Source organism: Juglans microcarpa x Juglans regia, chromosome 1S (genome assembly GCF_004785595.1).
Source record: "Juglans microcarpa x Juglans regia isolate MS1-56 chromosome 1S, Jm3101_v1.0, whole genome shotgun sequence".
Classification (NCBI taxonomy): domain Eukaryota; kingdom Viridiplantae; phylum Streptophyta; class Magnoliopsida; order Fagales; family Juglandaceae; genus Juglans; species Juglans microcarpa x Juglans regia.
The window spans coordinates 18,351,908-18,369,909 of NC_054595.1; the positions used below are offsets into that span (position 1 = coordinate 18,351,908).

Below are 18,002 nucleotides of genomic sequence, written 5' to 3' on the forward strand. Positions count from 1 at the left end.
TGTACTCACCTGGACTCACTGGATGGAAGAAAGAAAAGAAAACGTAACGTTGTTTCGTCTTTCCAGCTGCTTTCTGCATGCACTACTATTTAACCTTCCTTCTGATCACCCTCATCACATCGTCATCATCTACGGCCTGTACCTATCTTTCTTTTTCATCTCTTCCACCTTCAACTTTCCATTTTTCGAAAGAAATTAAAAAGAAAAAACTACTAATTGCCTCGTCTACCCCAAACAATACACACTTGCGGCCACCTTTGTTAATTAATTATTAAAGTATCCGTCTCTTCTTGGACCTACGTACATGGTATTCTTGTACTGGTGTGCGTGGCTTTTTCCAGTATATTAATTATACAAAGGGTTTAAGCTGGTTAAAACAAAAAACAAAAGCAAGTTAAATACGATCGAGGTATCACTCGATCGTTTAAATATGAGCTATTTTTCAGTTTTTTATTTTCAAATTTTATCAGTTTAAATCGATCACTAATTACTAATATAACGCATTATAATTAATTTTATATATTAATGATTTAAAACATATTACATTAACAAGTCATGTAAATAAAATCATAAGAATTTAAGATAAAAACAACGTCATAATTCGTTAACGAGTTTTAACGTTGTAATTATAATTATCACAATCCAAAAGATTTTTAACGTAGAAAGAATTTTTTGAAAAGCTTTAAGAAGGCTCATGATATTTCTCTCAAGACAAGTACTACTTATATTAAATTACTGTATCCATTTTTCTTTATAATTTTGGAATTAATTGTAAAATTAATACTTGAGTTTTCAATTTTCACTATATAAATACTTAACCAATTAATAATATCTCAATCAATTTTTTGTAAAAAGTTTTAACCAAAGCAATGCCTAATATATATATATATATAGTGAGACTGAAATATAGTACTAGGACTGCTCTGATCAAATAATTAAGATAGAGATCAGAATCCCAAATTATGCATTTTGAGATAAAAAAAATAATAATAATAATTGATGCGTCACATATATATAGACTAATTAATTGACTTTTTATTTAAATAATCTATATATATATATATATATAATCACTTAGAATAACGTTTAATACAGTACTACTTTCGAATAATGATCCATAATAGTATGCTTAATATTTTGATTTCAAATTGTACTTATTAATGGACCGGCAGTCTTGGGTTTCATGTATGTGTAACGTTATATATCTTCCATATGATCTTCAAATTTATAATATGGTTTGATTTTCACATGACCAACAAGCTGATCACAATCATGCGGTACTTGTATATACACTACAACATATACTGTTTTTTGCGGCGCACGTAAGTTGCCGCCAGAACTCAAAAAACTGTGGCTATTGCGCTAAAGCCAAGGTTTTTTCCTCACAGGTCGCACACCAGAAATTAGGCGTGACACTAGATGGGTTTTTCGCCGCAATGGCACCGTCGAATAATTGACCTCGATTACTGTCGATTTACACGCCGTGAAAGATGCCCTCGGTTGCTGCCGCAGATATGGACCTCGAAATCGTGATCTTCGCTGCAAAATCATCAATGGCTACGACGATTTATTGTTCATCGCAAAACCCCACTTCCTATCGGCGTGTTGTGATCCGCCGGTGAAGTTAGCTGCAGTTTTTGCGTTGCTGGTAAAACTTAGAGGTATGTGATGCAATAACCCATTTATAGCATTTAAAGAAATCGTAGCAACGAAATCTCTTTTTTAAGGGTATTGATTGGGTTTTCCCCCTTTTTGACAATTCAATTTTGCGGCATTTTTTTCCCCTTCGCAGCTAATTTCGCCCTCATTCATCAAATTTGAGAAACCAATTTAATAGAGTTAAAGCTGGATGGAATCTTATAAATCAATTTGGCATGCACCATAAAGATGCAAGGTTTGTCACTTTGTTGAACTAATTGGTCCCTATTTCTCACTTTTTAATCTATGATCCATTAAATGTAAAATATTATTGAACAATTAAATCATGGTTTTGTATGACTGCATCCGGTTTTGCACATGATCATACAGTTTTCACACACAAATCAATTAACGTCATGTATATCTATATACAATACTCACATATACCATATATATATATATATATATATATATCTATATATATTATGATTCCACACAATGCCAAATTTTGTGGGTGTAATATTAATGATGAAAAATATCCTGATGCAATTGAAGACTTTACACACTATATATAAATTGAAAGCAGTATTTGTCATTGAAGGCTGCCAGATATGGCTCTTTCAAATATGAGTTTATAACTTAGTTTAACAATCCCACAAATTTAGTAAATACTTGGATTTCCAAAATGCCAACAGTCCTACGTTCTGAGCTACATGTACATGTACGTACTTGCACAGAGAAAATCTTGTCCATTTTAATGGGAGTTTTTTGGGGTCTTGGCTAGCACAACCAAATCAGTACTGCCCTTAGATTCTGAATTGACCTGTTGCAATACACAAGAATGGCATAAAATCAAACCATAGCATGCATGATCATGATGGGCATAAGGACCAACATAGAATATAATCAAAATAAGTTATGAAAGTCAAATTTCATTGCATCCTACATCATGAAGTACAAAAAATGGCCTAACAATTACAGAAATAATTACATTTCTCCTTCACCCTAAAAAAGGCTACAAAAATATTTTTGTAGGAACTTTAAAAAACTACATGGCTCATTTTTCCTGTTTTAGCTGGTGGGATTTATTTGTGGTTTATATTCAAATTCTTAGACCAATTGATTTACTGCATGTGTTAATATAAAAGCTAAAAGTTTTGTACCATGGTAATCCATATTGTGTATCTAATTTGACTCCTCATGTTTTTGTACCTTACTGTTCATTGGGCAACTAACAACATCTCCAGTACCACCTCCCATGGAATTCCACTTCAGTTCCATATATGGAACTGAATTGGAATTATGTTCCTAGCAGATATAGCAATAACACTGTAATTATTTGTATACATCTGTATTTTGAATTGGAACAGAAATATATCTATATCCCAACACTTTACAATAACTCTAAGGATATAGCAGCCGTAAACTTGGAATTATTTCAACTATATTGTCGTAAAATTAGCCATTACAGATATTCCATACGTTTTGCTCTACAACTCTATATTCTAATTTGATAAAACCCTTGTTAGCAAATCATATCATTTAAGCAAAACAACCAACTGTGCACTTAAACTCAAATTATCGCTGCCCAATTTAGCTACAACACATAGACACAAATATTCCTTATATAAACTGATATGAGTAATATTTAATAGCATGTCATTTCATGGTAAACCCAAAATCTAAATTCATTCAAGATATGTCTCACTTCTTTAATAGATTGAAGTAGGTAAACCCAAAAATGTTTGATGATAGGGTATATATATCAACCATCAATCTCTGACCATACTTTGTTTTAGATGCAAGACTTATTTCCAAAGTACTTAAGCCCAAATACTTGATGATTCTATTGCAACTAATGTCCAATTGTTTTACTAACTCATATATTTCAAACAACGTATTAATTTCCACAAAGAATTAATGCTTTTATTAATCCAAGGCATTAGCTAGAAATTCTCTAGGCAACTCTCAATAAGCTAGCTACCTGGTTTAACTTCTTCAAGTACTATCTATATCATCTATATACTATAGGTATCTCAGTTTGTATAACTTGTTATCCTCCTACTACTGCATATATCTATCTATCGAAAAATGCCAGGCATACAAATCAATTTCAGATTCATGTCTCTGTTGTTGAAGAGATCAAGAGTGCTCCAAAAATATCAAGCACTTTTTACTAACTCATATAATGCAAACAAAGCATTAAATTTTGCTGTCATTTCTACTACTATTTCAATCATCAATATAATTTCAGTATCCCTCCCTTCATCACCTTATAAAATATGGCCCATTATGAGATGAACTTTGTAAAAGTAGTAAACAATTGCACTCTAGTTAATATATCAGAATTTATGTAAGAGTAAGAAACCCATTTACCTTCAGGCCCTTCAACCTCTCCAGCAAGAACAGAATTCCCACATATAATTGACCAAAAGTATTACTAGTAAATCACTCCCCGTGACTAATATATCAAAAGTGTAGCAAAAGTTTTGAAGCCAAAAAATAAAAGTAGTCACTACTGGCATGTTGCTGGCTATGGAATTCTGGTTTCAGTCTCTCTTTGAGACTCTAATTCTGTCTCCACTTCTGAAATTTGAATGTTTACACGTCCCTCAAACTCCTGCATATGGTCCCTCATATGCATGAAACCACCATCAATCTCTTCAAGCCGATTTTGGTAATATTCTGCATTTTTTCTATTTTGTGCATTTTCGTTGGCAAGACGTTCATACTCCTCATCTGATACTCTAAGTAGTTTAGCAGATTCAGCCATAACAAAGTGTCCCAGCCCTCTAGAATACCCTGACCTATGTCCCAAAACCTCCCTGAATATGGTTGTTGCTGCTTCATCTGTGCGACCCTCTGGCTCTTTGGCATTCATCCTTTCAACCATCTGATTCTGTGGCATGAGCAACTTTCCCTATTACGATCATATTGAGTAGTAACTCATCTTTTACCTAATTTGGGTAATCTCTACTAACATATTTTAAGAGAAATCCTAAAATGGGATCTACAAATGTATATGAATGTCACCAATGGAGATATAAACAACAGCTTTTTTTAACTTTAATATATAAATTTTTTTTTTTCTTGAATTTATAAGTAGAACTTTAATAAGCCTTTCTAATGCAATCTCATTGTTTTTTTTTCTTTTATAAGTAAAATGCAATCTCATTGCTTATCACTAGACATTTGCAAAAAACCAACTACAACAACATGGGTCTTAAAAAACAACCATTTTTGACATTCTAACAACATTCTTGCATTGGTTTTACTTCTTAATCTTTGGATCAGGAAAACAAAATAGAAATGTTGTTTCTAAAGTTTATCTTATGTACTATTTCCATCATTAATTGCATAATTATATTTATTCGACCAACTTTTGATTGTGACAGTCAAAGGCTGAGATCCCTTATGTCCTTCAAGAGCTAGCCCTTAATTTTAAGTTGTCTTGACAAAACTGATAGCAGTAATGGTATCACAAAAGCCCAACAAGCCTTTTGTCCAAGGAAGGATATGCCTTCTCCTTTTCCCATTTATATGTAAATCTATCATTTATTGTTCAAAACAAAGAGTCAGCAGGGCGTGAGAGATTTGAGAATTTCCAAATCTCTAGATATAATTCTCAAAGTTTCTCCTAACTTTGCTCTTCAATATCACTTAAACACAACATTCAACATTTTCAAACCACCCTTTATATAATTGTTCACATCTTCGTTACCTACTCATTATTCAAACATAAATTATCAATGCAAATATTACAAACTTCAAAAGATGCTAATTCTAATTTGAAGCTTATTTTGGGCATAAACCCAACCATTGTGTTAACTAATAAATGACCATGGTTGGAGAATATTCTTTTGCCATACACTAAACATTTCCTATTTATGTAAGTGCTAGATAATAATATATAAACAATGGAAACTCACATAATTATCTTCTGTAGTTGGTGTGATAAATCTTCCCCTTTTATTCGACCAATGTACATCTTTGTAGAAATCAATAAGATTATTGTCCTTCTACATGAACATTGCCAAACCATTCACATTACCCATCTAGTTGCATTGAAGAATAATATATATAACTTAAGTTTGACAACATCTTATGTTATGAAAACAATGTCAATACCTTCCTTTACATTAGTACAACAAACGACGTCCTTCTGCTTGTGTGGTTGATCCTTTGTTTATGCCTATTTTCTTTGTTTTGGGTGGACAATTTCTGCAATATAACATAAAAATATAAATTCTAAATACCCTGAACAATTGCAAACAGCAGACTGGTTTAACTTAATGACTTTAGTTGTACAATGAATCTGAGCAGAAAATTGTGAACCTTACCTCAAATTCATCACTGTCCCACCGATTGCATAGCCATTCCCAAATAGGTTTCTCTACCAATGTGCCTCCATTAACCAGTGTCTCCTCATGTGTTGCATAATTCATGTATTTACGGTGTAGCATGTAATGAAACGCATTATAAACATGAAGAGTTGACTTGTGACTGTCCGACGATGATTTTTCTTCATCCAGTCCAACTCGAAGTCAGCCTATTAATGGAATTTTGTTAAAAACCCATGACATCCATCTGGTCTGTTATTTGCCACAATTGTTAATAACTCATATACTATATATGAGTTATATGGTCCTATAGTCCGTTATAAACCCATTCTACCATATAAATATGAAGCAGCTTCTGTGTTTAAGGATTGCTTCTAAGCCATAAAAATGCATATTTATAATTGCTAACTCTATCTTAAAACCACATGGTCCTTTATAGCCTCCCCATGAAATATCCAATGTGTATAACTTGGATCAATACCAATCTTAAATAGATGATCTTCGACTTCATTGATTGACAAGAAAATGTTATTATGGCATCTCCGACGTGGACACCTGAAGGTAGTTCTTCCAGGTGCATGGGATTTTGCCATTGTGAGGAGTTTAGCAATCCCTTCATTGTATTCACGTGACGTGAACCTGTTAGGCACATGCATCCAACTCCTGTCCATTTCAACCTCAATCGATAATACGATATTTCAACCTTAAGGAAGACAATTATATAATTAAGGTATATGGTAACAACGATTAATGAACGAAGATCAAAGTAAGGAAACGGTAGTTTTATCTACTGTTGATAGAACTACATTGTAGTTAGGAGATTTGGTTGTCTTGACGAGTAAAGTTTCAGATTCGTTAGTAATGATTTAGTTAGGTACATTCACTAGATGTACATAATGAAAATACGTGGATATATGTCATCCAAGAATGCAATATGCATAGTTCGGCATACAAGGAAGTAAACGTTGAAAATGTCATTCACTATTTAGAAAATATTCATAGAAAGTAGAAAAGACTATAACTGTGCACTAACTAGAGAATCGTACCCCAAGTTTATATATTGTTACAATAGGGAAAAAGAGTATAAAAACCGCTCAAAAATAAAACATAGTATAATTATTGCACCCTTTATATAACCTATACGTATGACGACTCTATGGGCAATAAACAGATGCACATAGTGCACCCAAATGGCAAACTTAATGTGTTGAGGCAAAATTGGTTAAAATTGTCGAATAAGGCCAATATTGATAATTGATCGTACGGTCAACTAAATGTACATTATACTTTCTTGTTTTACTTGAATATGAGATCCAATAAGCATGGTTATATTAGATAGCAGTCTATACGAGTCTTACATGCCAGAAAGTAATACTTTGTGGCATGTCACATTCATGTCACTTTACAATAATAAGAAGCATAGAATCTGAAAATTCCAAAAAACAAATGTTATAATACACTTTACTGGAGGAGTATATAAAGATGAGTAATTGTTTTGAATTAATTTTGCACATTCCAAGTCTTGAAATACATAGTTGGATTTGGGATTTGGGTGCTTTTCAAAAGGTTGGGAATGCAATATGCACAGTTGGCCATACCACATTACAAGCAGAGGTTGGTTAACCCATCAACCTCTGTTTCAATGTGAATCAACTTCCTTTTACAACAACTCAACAAATTTTTTATTCAAAATAAGTTGCGGGTATTGTTCACAGTTTCAAGAACAACAACGCAATATCAGCCCCCTGTTTATTAATTTAAGCGGAAAAATAAGAAATTAAAAATATATTGAGAATAAGTGATTGTTAGTTCAAAACAATCACAGTTGAAATGTTTTGAAGATGGCATGTTGAATGCAAAAATTGTACACCTGCCCCAAGATAGCTTGAATCCTTTACATGTAAACTCAAGTTTACTCCTTAATCAAGTATGTGGTTGGAAACTCAAGAACATGCAAGCTGGATTTTCATGAGAGAGCAGATCTCTCCAAGATGGATTTAGATGCCTTTAATGAAAATTCATCCATACTTCACATTAATAAGATGAAGTCATTGCAAGAGTATAAATTTCTACTAACAATTAGTATGCTTTTAACAAAAATTATGCTTTCACGTGGTCTAAAGTATCTCAAATAATCAGTCAATATGTGGAGAACTAAAGGAGCTTAAAAATATATATGTTACAAAACACTCAATGTATAAACCAGGCAATTAGCTGGACAGATTGCTTGGAATCAATTGATACCAAACATCTAGTATCAATTGATACTAGATGTTTCTAAATTAAGGCCTGATATATAGCTACTTATAAAGACTGTTTTGCTGTGAAATCAGTTGAAAAAAAATGAAATTGGATAGTTCAATCGCCTGGGTACATATTGAACAGCAACTCAACTTTCACAAAGTGGGTCTATACGCTTATATATATATATATATTTATATATATATACCATTTCAAGACTATGGAAAAGATAGTAGTATATATAGATCAAGGAGAGAGCTTACCGCATGAGGAGGTGGCGCACTGCGAAGGGTTGGTACGGCTACACGGTGGGGCAGCTTAATGACAGAGGGAGAGAGAGAGAGGGGGGTCGGAGTGAGAGTTACAGAGAGATAGAAGGAGAGAGAGACAGATCAGATGGTCAGATGGAGGAGAGATAGAATAACTCCGTTATCGGCAATGATGCAACAGCGCGACAATAGAATCACGGTGAGAGGAGCGGCAGCAAGAATCGAACAACGAAATGTTCGGAGCGAGAGAGTGATGAGTTAGCCAAATAGAAATTGGGAAAAAAATTATACGGGGAAAGAGGCTCTGTAATATATATGTCTTATAATGGCAGAATTAGTCGCTATTTTAACATAAATCCCATGAACTCTACGGGTTTCAACACTTATTGCAGCAAAACCATATCGCCACAATTAGTATGATCCCACGATAAAATTATTGCCGCAATTGCATCATGTCACCGATAAAACTTGTTGTGACGACTATATAGTGCTGCAATTGGAAATAATTGTGGCATGTACACAAACAGACGTATCTAATGCCACTTGTTTAGCCGCATACTTTTTCCTGCTAATTGTACTCACCACAAAAAATATATACACGACAAGTTAAAATGCTGCCGACAAGTGACTTTCACTATGCCACTTGTTGCAATGACTCACTATCGCTGCAATTGGGATTAATACTGGCGTGCACGCAAGCGTAGTATTTGAGTCATTTTATTTGGCATTTTCTTTTTGCGGCGAAAGTTACTCGCCGAAAAAACTATAAATCCTCTGCGAATGGATTGGTCGCCGAGGAACATGGATTTGTCAGGTGTAAAAATGGGTTCTTGCGACCAAGATTGATCGCCGAAAGTGCATAGCACCGCAAAAGCAAGTATATGTTGTAGTGATAATATAACCACCATGAAGTGGATATCCCATGAATTAAATAAAAATAAATAAATAAAATATGGAATATTGGGGGTACTAGATCACTTTAATTATAATGGACCCCCTGACGAACTAGCTAGCTAGATACATGGGGAAGATGCAGATAAGATACATCAATGATCAGGAAATGTTTGTAAAACATGAAAGTGATCAAAGCATCCCCTACATATATACATATATATCATCATATATATTAATCCGATCTATATATATATATATATAAAAGAGAATAATCACTAGTAGAAGATTGTTCTTTGATCTATAATATTATTAAACATTTTGTTAGAACTCCTCTAATATCACTAATATAATTAGTGATTATTTGAATAATTTAAGATGCCGTCAGATGTCTGATTACCGCTGGTACCGCTACAACAAATATATTTAGAGACGACAGTTATAAGTTTTACTGGAAAGAAAAGTTTATTGATGGTGCTGGAACCATAGTAGAACAACTTTCTACTAGTGTTGGAACTAAATATATATGTATATATATTTAGTTTCTAGTAGGTGCTTTCTTGTGGTCAAAGAACTTATCATCATGAAAGTAAATGCATCATGTACAGATGTTAATATATATAGTTATATACACGGGTTAGGCCCAGTCACGATACCAATTAAGTGCAAAAATAAAACCTATATATATATATATATAATATGTGAGCCTCCAATGAAGAATATAGCCATGCATGTGTTACTCTGCATATGGTTAACATCTCAGATTAGGTTAGGTGTAACGTTAAGATTACACGCAGTAAGGATCATAACAGCAAAAGGTAGGTATAAGGTACCGTAAATGTGTAGTGTATCAGACTGGTAAACCTATTTTTAGTGTAAAACAGATCTATGCATGAACTACTGCAGTTGTTGTGTTTAAGAAAGGAACATATATGATGCATATCTACTATATATACATACATTATTATAAAAGGCTGTCATCATGCATGTGGGCTTGCCTCTGAATTTCAGTTCCCTGTAAACTCATGACGACAAGTCCTGCATGCATGCATGAAGTGCAGTACATCATGTTGTGTTTTTCAGTTTTACAAGAGATCGAATGTGTTAAGAAACACAAAGACTGTAACGCCCCGACCCCGAGGGTCCGGAGAGTTAACTCATAAAACCTGATAATTAGCTCTAACAAGGCTAGAGTACTTCCAAATTCAAGAATATATCTATTTTTCAAACCTCAGCACTCCATCTTCAGAAACATTAAACTCAGGTCTATCACCTTTTTCTACCTCTTCAAATAATCTCGCCAACTTAGAATCTTCTTTTGGGCGAGTTTGATTCTGTCTATCAAAGCTGGTTGAACTATTAAAGTGGCTATTAATGCTTGCTGATCACCCACAACTACTTCAATAGTGGCTCTCTCCAAGTCCATTAATAAGCGGGGTTGGGTGGTAAGAGTTGCGATTACCGGTCCCACTGGCTTCCTGCTAAGTGCATCAGCTACAACATTAGCTTTGCCTGGGTGATAGTTAATGTTGCAGCTGATGCACTTAGCAGGAAGCCAGTGGGACCGGTAATCGCAACTCTTACCACCCAACCCCGCTTATTAATGGACTTGGAGAGAGCCACTATTGAAGTAGTTATGGGTGATCAGCAAGCATTAATAGCCAGTTTAATAGTTCAACCAGTTTTGATAGACAGAATCAAACTCGCCCAAAAAGAAGATTCTAAGTTGGCGAGATTATTTGAAGAGGTAGAAAAAGGGGATAGACCTGAGTTTAATGTTTCTGAAGATGGAGTGCTGAGGTTTGAAAAATAGATATATTCTTGAATTTGGAAGTACTCTAGCCTTGTTAGAGCTGATTATCAGGTTTTATGAGTTAACTCTCCGGACCCTCGGGGTCGGGGCGTTACAGTTGGTATCAGAGCCAGGTTTGAATTCTGCATACTGTAGACCTTGGAGGTTTAGATATCTGTGGGTTCATAAGATGTGGGAATTTCAAAATAGGAATCGGAGGATTATAAGGATAGTCATGGGGGTATTTAAGTATGAGTTTCAAGGACATTAAGACTGTTCTTGATGGGATTTGAGGTTTAGATTTGGCTGATGATAGTAGTTGAGTTTGGGAACCTTGAGCATTCTAGTGATATATGTGTGTAATAAGTGATGCCAGATTGGCATAGTTATCTGATATATATATATATGTGTATATGTGTTTATATACATATTTTATTTACCCTCTTATATATTTCTATTCATTTGGTATTTTCGTTTTCTTTTATTTTAGAACGTTTCACCGAGTTTAGACTTTCAGGATGGCTGCTCGTCGTAGAGTTCGAACTCTTGAAGATTTGAATGAAGACTACAATGGTGGGGGTTGCACGTTCGAACAATTTAATCTAACACATCCTCCCACCTTTGATGGAAGAGGTAATGCGAACGCTGCGGAAGATTGGATACAAGACATTGAAGAAATATTTGGTGTTTTGGATTGTACCGATCAGCAAAAAGTCAAGTTCGCAGCATTCAAACTATCTGGAGAAGCAAAGAGATGGTGGAATTCTGAGAAAGTTATCAGGGAAGCTGAGGGGATTGGAGTAATTGTTTGGGCTCAATTCAAGCAGAGTTTCTTCGATCGATTTTTCCCTAAGGCAGATAGGGATGCAAGAGCTCGAGAGTTCGCCAATTTGGTGCAAGGGACCATGACTGTGCGCCAATATGCTGCAAGGTTTGCAGAATTATCACGTTTTGCTGCATACTTGATTCCCGATGAGGAGAAAAAGACTAGGAAGTTTGAAGAAGGTTTGAACTACAGGATCTATGAGCGGGTGATGGTCTTACAGATTCAGAATTTTTCAGAATTAGTGCACAAAGCGACACTAGTTGAACAGAATCTTAAGAGGGGTGCTGAATTGCAAGAACAGAGGAAGAGAGCTACTCCACAAGGTTTTCCTAGTTCGGATCAAGGGCAATGGAAAAAGAGAAATGAGGGGAGCAGTTCGAGTCAGAGACAGATGCAGGGAAATCTTACACCTAACCCCTGTAAGTTCTGTAACCGCATACACCGTGGGGAGTGCAGGAAGGAAGTGGGATCATGTTTCAAATGCGGTAAAGATGGGCATTTCATTAGAGAATGTCCATTGCTTGCGGAGAACAACAGAAGGCCAAACCCACCCCAAAACTTCAGGCCGAATAGTCAAGGCAATAATCAGCGGAGGACGGTACCTGCTCGGGTGTTTGCTTTGACACCGGGAGAAGCTGAGGACAAGGAGGATGTCATCACAGGTATAATTCTCTAACCATCTCCTCAAATGTTCGTTGTTGAGAATTAAGGATTATTTATCTTATTATCTCTATGGGTTGTATGACGTAACCAGGAATTATTACCTTATTTCTCAATAAGGCTACTGTTTTATTTGACTCGGGGGCTACCCACTCCTTTATTTCAAGGGATTTTGTTAAATTGTGTCCCATTGATGCTGATGAGATGGACTACAATTTGAGGGTCTCTACCCCAACTGGTGATATAGTGACTTGTAACAAGATTTTACTCAAGTGTCCTATAACGATTAGTGGGAAGGAAATGCCAGCTAACCTGATAGTCTTTCCTATAACTGGGTTTGATGTGATTTTGGGGATGGATTGGTTAGCTTCCAGTTATGCTAGTATTGACTGTTTTAGAAGAGAAGTAGTGTTCAAGTTTCCGGAAGATGAGGAACTTCGATTTATGGGTTCCAAGGTGCGTATCCCTCCATCAGTTATTTCTGCTTTTCAGGTTGATAAGTTAATACGTGACGGGTGTCAGGGGTATTTGGCTTTTGTGGTGGTTGAACCAAAGGAAGAATTGAATCTAGAAGAGATTCCTATTGTGAGGGAATATCCAGAAGTTTTTCCGGAAGATTTGTCTGGATTACCGCCTGATCGGGAGGTAGAATTTGCTATTGAATTAGCCCCAGGCACGGCGCCCCTCTCCAAAGCCCCTTATCGAATGGCGCCATCAGAGTTAGCCGAGCTCAGAGAACAGTTGCAAGACTTGTTAGACAAAGGTTTCATTAGGCCTAGTGTGTCACCTTGGGGAGCTCCAGTCTTGTTTGTGAAGAAGAAGGATGGGACAATGAGGATGTGTATAGACTACAGGGAACTGAATCGGGTGACCATAAAGAATAAATATCCATTGCCCCGCATCGATGATTTATTTGATCAGTTGCAAGGTGCACAGGTGTTCTCTAAAATTGATCTCAGATCGGGTTATCATCAATTAAAAATCAAGGCGGAGGATGTGCCTAAAACAGCTTTCAGGACCAGGTATGGCCACTATGAATTTTTAGTCATGCCTTTTGGTTTAACCAACGCCCCAGCAGTATTTATGGACCTGATGAATCGAGTATTTCATGAGTTTCTGGATAAATTTGTAGTGGTGTTTATTGATGATATATTAATCTACTCCAAGAGCAAAACCGAACATGAAGACCATCTGAGGCATGTTCTAGGGACACTCAGGGATAAGAAATTATTTGCTAAGTTAAAGAAGTGTGAATTTTGGCTTGAGTCTATCGCATTTTTGGGACATGTGGTCTCAAGGGATGGCATTTCTGTAGACCCCGGGAAGATTGAAGCAATAGTTAACTGGACTCAACCAACCAATGTGCACGAAGTTAGGAGTTTCTTGGGTTTGGCTGGTTATTACCGTCGGTTCATAGACAATTTCTCAAAAATAGCGGTTCCCCTTACCGCCCTTACTAGGAAGAACAACAAGTATGTTTGGACTGAAAAATGTGAAGAAAGCTTCCAGGAATTGAAGAAGAGATTGGTGACGGCCCCAGTTCTAACAGTCCCTAGCGAAAGAGGTGGATTTGTGGTTTATAGTGACGCTTCACGTTTGGGTTTGGGGTGTGTTTTGATGCAGCATGGAAAGGTAATAGCTTATGCTTCTCGGCAATTGAAGACCTATGAACAAAACTACCCCACACATGATTTAGAGTTGGCCGCCGTTGTCTTTGCACTTAAAATCTGGAGGCATTATTTATATGGTGAAAGGTGCGAAATCTACACGGATCACAAGAGTTTGAAATACTTCTTCACGCAGAAAGAACTGAATATGAGACAGAGGAGATGGCTCGAACTAGTCAAGGACTATGACTGCAACATTAACTATCACCCAGGCAAAGCTAATGTTGTAGCTGATGCACTTAGCAGGAAGCCAGTGGGACCGGTAATCGCAACTCTTACCACCCAACCCCGCTTATTAATGGACTTGGAGAGAGCCACTATTGAAGTAGTTGTGGGTGATCAGCAAGCATTAATAGCCAGTTTAATAGTTCAACCAACTTTGATAGACAGAATCAAACTTGCCCAAAAAGAAGATTCTAAGTTGGCGAGATTATTTGAAGAGGTAGAAAAAGGGGATAGACTTGAGTTTAATGTTTCTGAAGATGGAGTGCTAAGGTTTGGAAACAGATGTTGTGTGCCGGACAGTGTGGTAATAAAAAGACTTATCCTTGAAGAAGCGCACCGATCCCCTTACACAGTTCACCCGGGTAGTACAAAAATGTATAGAGATTTGAAAGAGTCTTTTTGGTGGGAAGGCATGAAGAGAGAGATTGCTCAATTTGTGGCTCAGTGCTTAACATGCCAGCAGGTGAAAGTAGAACACCAGCGACCAGCAGGGTTATTACAACCACTTCAGATTCCAGAATGGAAATGGGAGCATATCTCTATGGATTTTGTTACAGGCCTTCCACGGGCACCGACCGGACAAGATGCAATTTGGGTGATCATAGACCGTTTGACGAAGACAGCTCATTTTGTACCTATCAAAGTTTCTTATAAGTTGGAGAAACTAGCCGAGCTTTATATACAGGAAATAGTGAGGTTGCATGGGGTACCTGTGTCCATTGTGTCAGATAGGGATCCGCGTTTCACTTCAAATTTTTGGCGAAGCTTACAAGAGGCCATGGGCACTAAGTTAAATTTCAGCACAGCATTTCACCCACAGACAGATGGTCAGTCGGAAAGAACCATTCAAATTTTGGAAGACATGTTGAGAGCTTGTATGCTGGATTTTAAGGGGACTTGGATTCGACACTTGCCTTTGGTCGAGTTTGCTTATAATAACAGCTACCAGGCTAGTATTGAGATGGCACCTTATGAAGCACTTTATGGTAGGAAGTGTAGATCCCCTTTATATTGGGACGAAGTGGGGGAAATTTCTGGGTCAGGAAATCATTCAGAAGACAACAGAGAAGATTGAGACCATCCGAGCTAGAATGAGAGCAGCTCAGAGTCGACAGAAAAGCTATGCAGATAACCGGCGTCGTCAATTAGAATTTGAAGTTGGGGACAAGGTATTCTTGAGGATTGCACCCATGAGGGGAGTTATGAGGTTTGGAAGGAAGGGTAAGTTGAGCCCTAGGTATATCGGACCATTTGAAATTCTTGATCGGATTGGACCAGTGGCTTACAGGGTTGCACTACCACCCGCACTCTCAGGAGTACACAATGTATTTCATGTATCTATGTTAAGGAAGTATGTACCTGACCCCACCCACATTATCGACTACGAGCCTCTTCATTTTCAGGAAGATTTGACTTATACAGAAGAGCCGGTGCAGATTGTAGAAAGGAAAGAACAAGTGTTACGTAATCGGACTATTCCATTGGTTAAAGTGGTATGGAATAATCATGCTATCAGTGAAGCCTCTTGGGAATTAGAAGAGAATATGCAAGCCAAGTACCCACAGTTGTTCGACGATGATCCTAATTGCTTGTAGCAAATTCCGGGGATGGAATTTTTTTAAGGGGGGAGAATGTGATAACCGGGCTTTAGGCCCAGCCCCTTTGCAGCTAAGATGAAGCCCGGCCCACGAGCAGCTTGAGGGGGAAGGACGGCGTCGTTTTGGGGGAGGGATTAATTCCCTTTCTGCCGTGTACTGTTCTTCTTCCTCATTCCGAAAACAGCATTTCGGTTGCCAATCCGTGAATCTCTCCCTTCCCGTGCAACTGCTTCCCACGCCCCACGATTTCTCTTGCTGTTTCCGCGCATGAAGAGCCTTCCTCACCACTTTTGCAAACCACTCAGACTCTCTCTCGCGTGGACTGGTGTTCCTTTCTTGGCATGCACTTTTGGCTCCGTGGGTTTCGATTTTCTGGTTCTTCGAAGGTGAGCCATCGCTCTCTCTCTTCCCTTCCTCTGTTTTATCGGTGCCTCTTAGATAATTTTGTGAATTTTTCTTCCTTTGGGTTTCGGCAATGTGCAGCGTCTTCGTGGGTCTCAAGGTTTTGTGCTGTTGTCGAGTTCGCCCTCTGGAAACTTCTCTCTCAGTAATCATCCCTCCTATTCACTAATCTCACTTCTAAATTTTGTTCTATACTCTGTAATTTCACACACACAGCCCTCTCTCATTATATATTTTTTTGGTTGTGTTTCACGCGCACACACTCAAACTTCTCAAGCCTTCCTTGCGCAGGTCACTTCCTCTTTCACTAGAGATTGCTATAAATTTTCTGGGCGTAGACTACAGTGGGTTGTGTTGGGTTGAAGTGGTTTGAAGTGTTCGTGACTCTGTTGGGTAAGATTTTTTTGCACTACTGCTGTGACTTTTGGCAATCTGTTACGAGTATAAATTTTATATTGTGTTGAAGCTTTATATGTTGGATTGTGGTGGAGTGTGATGGAATTTTTGAAGTTGAGGAGTATGATTTTTGGATGGCATTGTGAGATTGTTTTGGGCTATTAATTGAGACTATTTGGTGGAAATTTATGAGTATTTTGAGCTAGCGGTATTGGATATTTTTTTATACAAGTCTTGAATTGTTGAATGTCTAAAACATTGATGTTGGCACTAAAAATTTTTATTTGAAGGTTGGAAGTGAAGTATGGTTTGGGTTATGTTTTAATCATTGGAGTAGCTGTTATTGGTTTTGGAAATATCTATGGTTGGTTTGGTGTTAAAAAAAAGGTGGCTGTTTTGGGTTTTAAATGCGAATGGTTTGAGGAGAGAGCTGTTCGGGTTTAATTGTCATGATAGTTATTGAGTTAAGAAGGGACTGTTTTGACTTATTACTCAATAAATAGTAGCTTACTAGATTGGTTATTAAATGTTGGGTATATGTTTTGTTTAGGTGGTGTTACTACTAGAGTTCTGACTCAAGGTGTTGATAATACGAAGAAGTCAGGTAAGCGGGGTTTATATACTAGTTTTGCATAAAATAAATAAAAGGAGGTTGACTTTGAGAATAAATGTGTTTATTTTCTTTTGAAAGAGATGATCTGAAAACAACCTCAGATGTTTATTCTGCATATGCATAAATTCTATATAAGAGAAAGTATTTTTCTGTCATGACTAGTGTAGACATGAGCTAGTTTTGTGTACTGTACTTCTGAACTATGTAAAAGAGCGAATAAGGAATTCTAAAAGTTTTGTTATGAACAAATGAGAATACTTTGTTTATGTTTATCTCGAACATGTGAAATGATCTGAAGCTTTTAGTTATTTGTTTTGATATGATGTGCCATTTGAAAATCTTGGCATGGAGTCTGACTTGGTATATGTGTGTAACCGGATTTTCGATGAAATCCGTTCTGTTTCTGTTAAGGCCCAGCCACGGGTATAATGGTGGTTTATAACC

At 36.8% G+C, this 18,002-nt stretch overlaps 1 protein-coding gene across 1 annotated transcript; it reads left to right on the forward strand.

Annotated features, from left to right (window-relative positions):
• The first annotated feature begins 11,689 nt into the window (after positions 1-11,689).
• Positions 11,690-12,673, forward strand: LOC121247370. Its single transcript, XM_041145733.1, has one exon. The coding sequence runs from the start codon at positions 11,690-11,692 to the stop codon at positions 12,671-12,673; it is 984 nt and encodes a 327-aa protein (XP_041001667.1).
• The last annotated feature ends 5,329 nt before the right edge of the window (positions 12,674-18,002 follow it).

What these genes read in the sequence shown, in the direction of transcription:
- LOC121247370 (XM_041145733.1), top strand. Translation starts at nt 11,690, where the DNA reads ATGGCTGCTCGTCGTAGAGTTCGAACTCTTGAAGATTTGAATGAAGAC.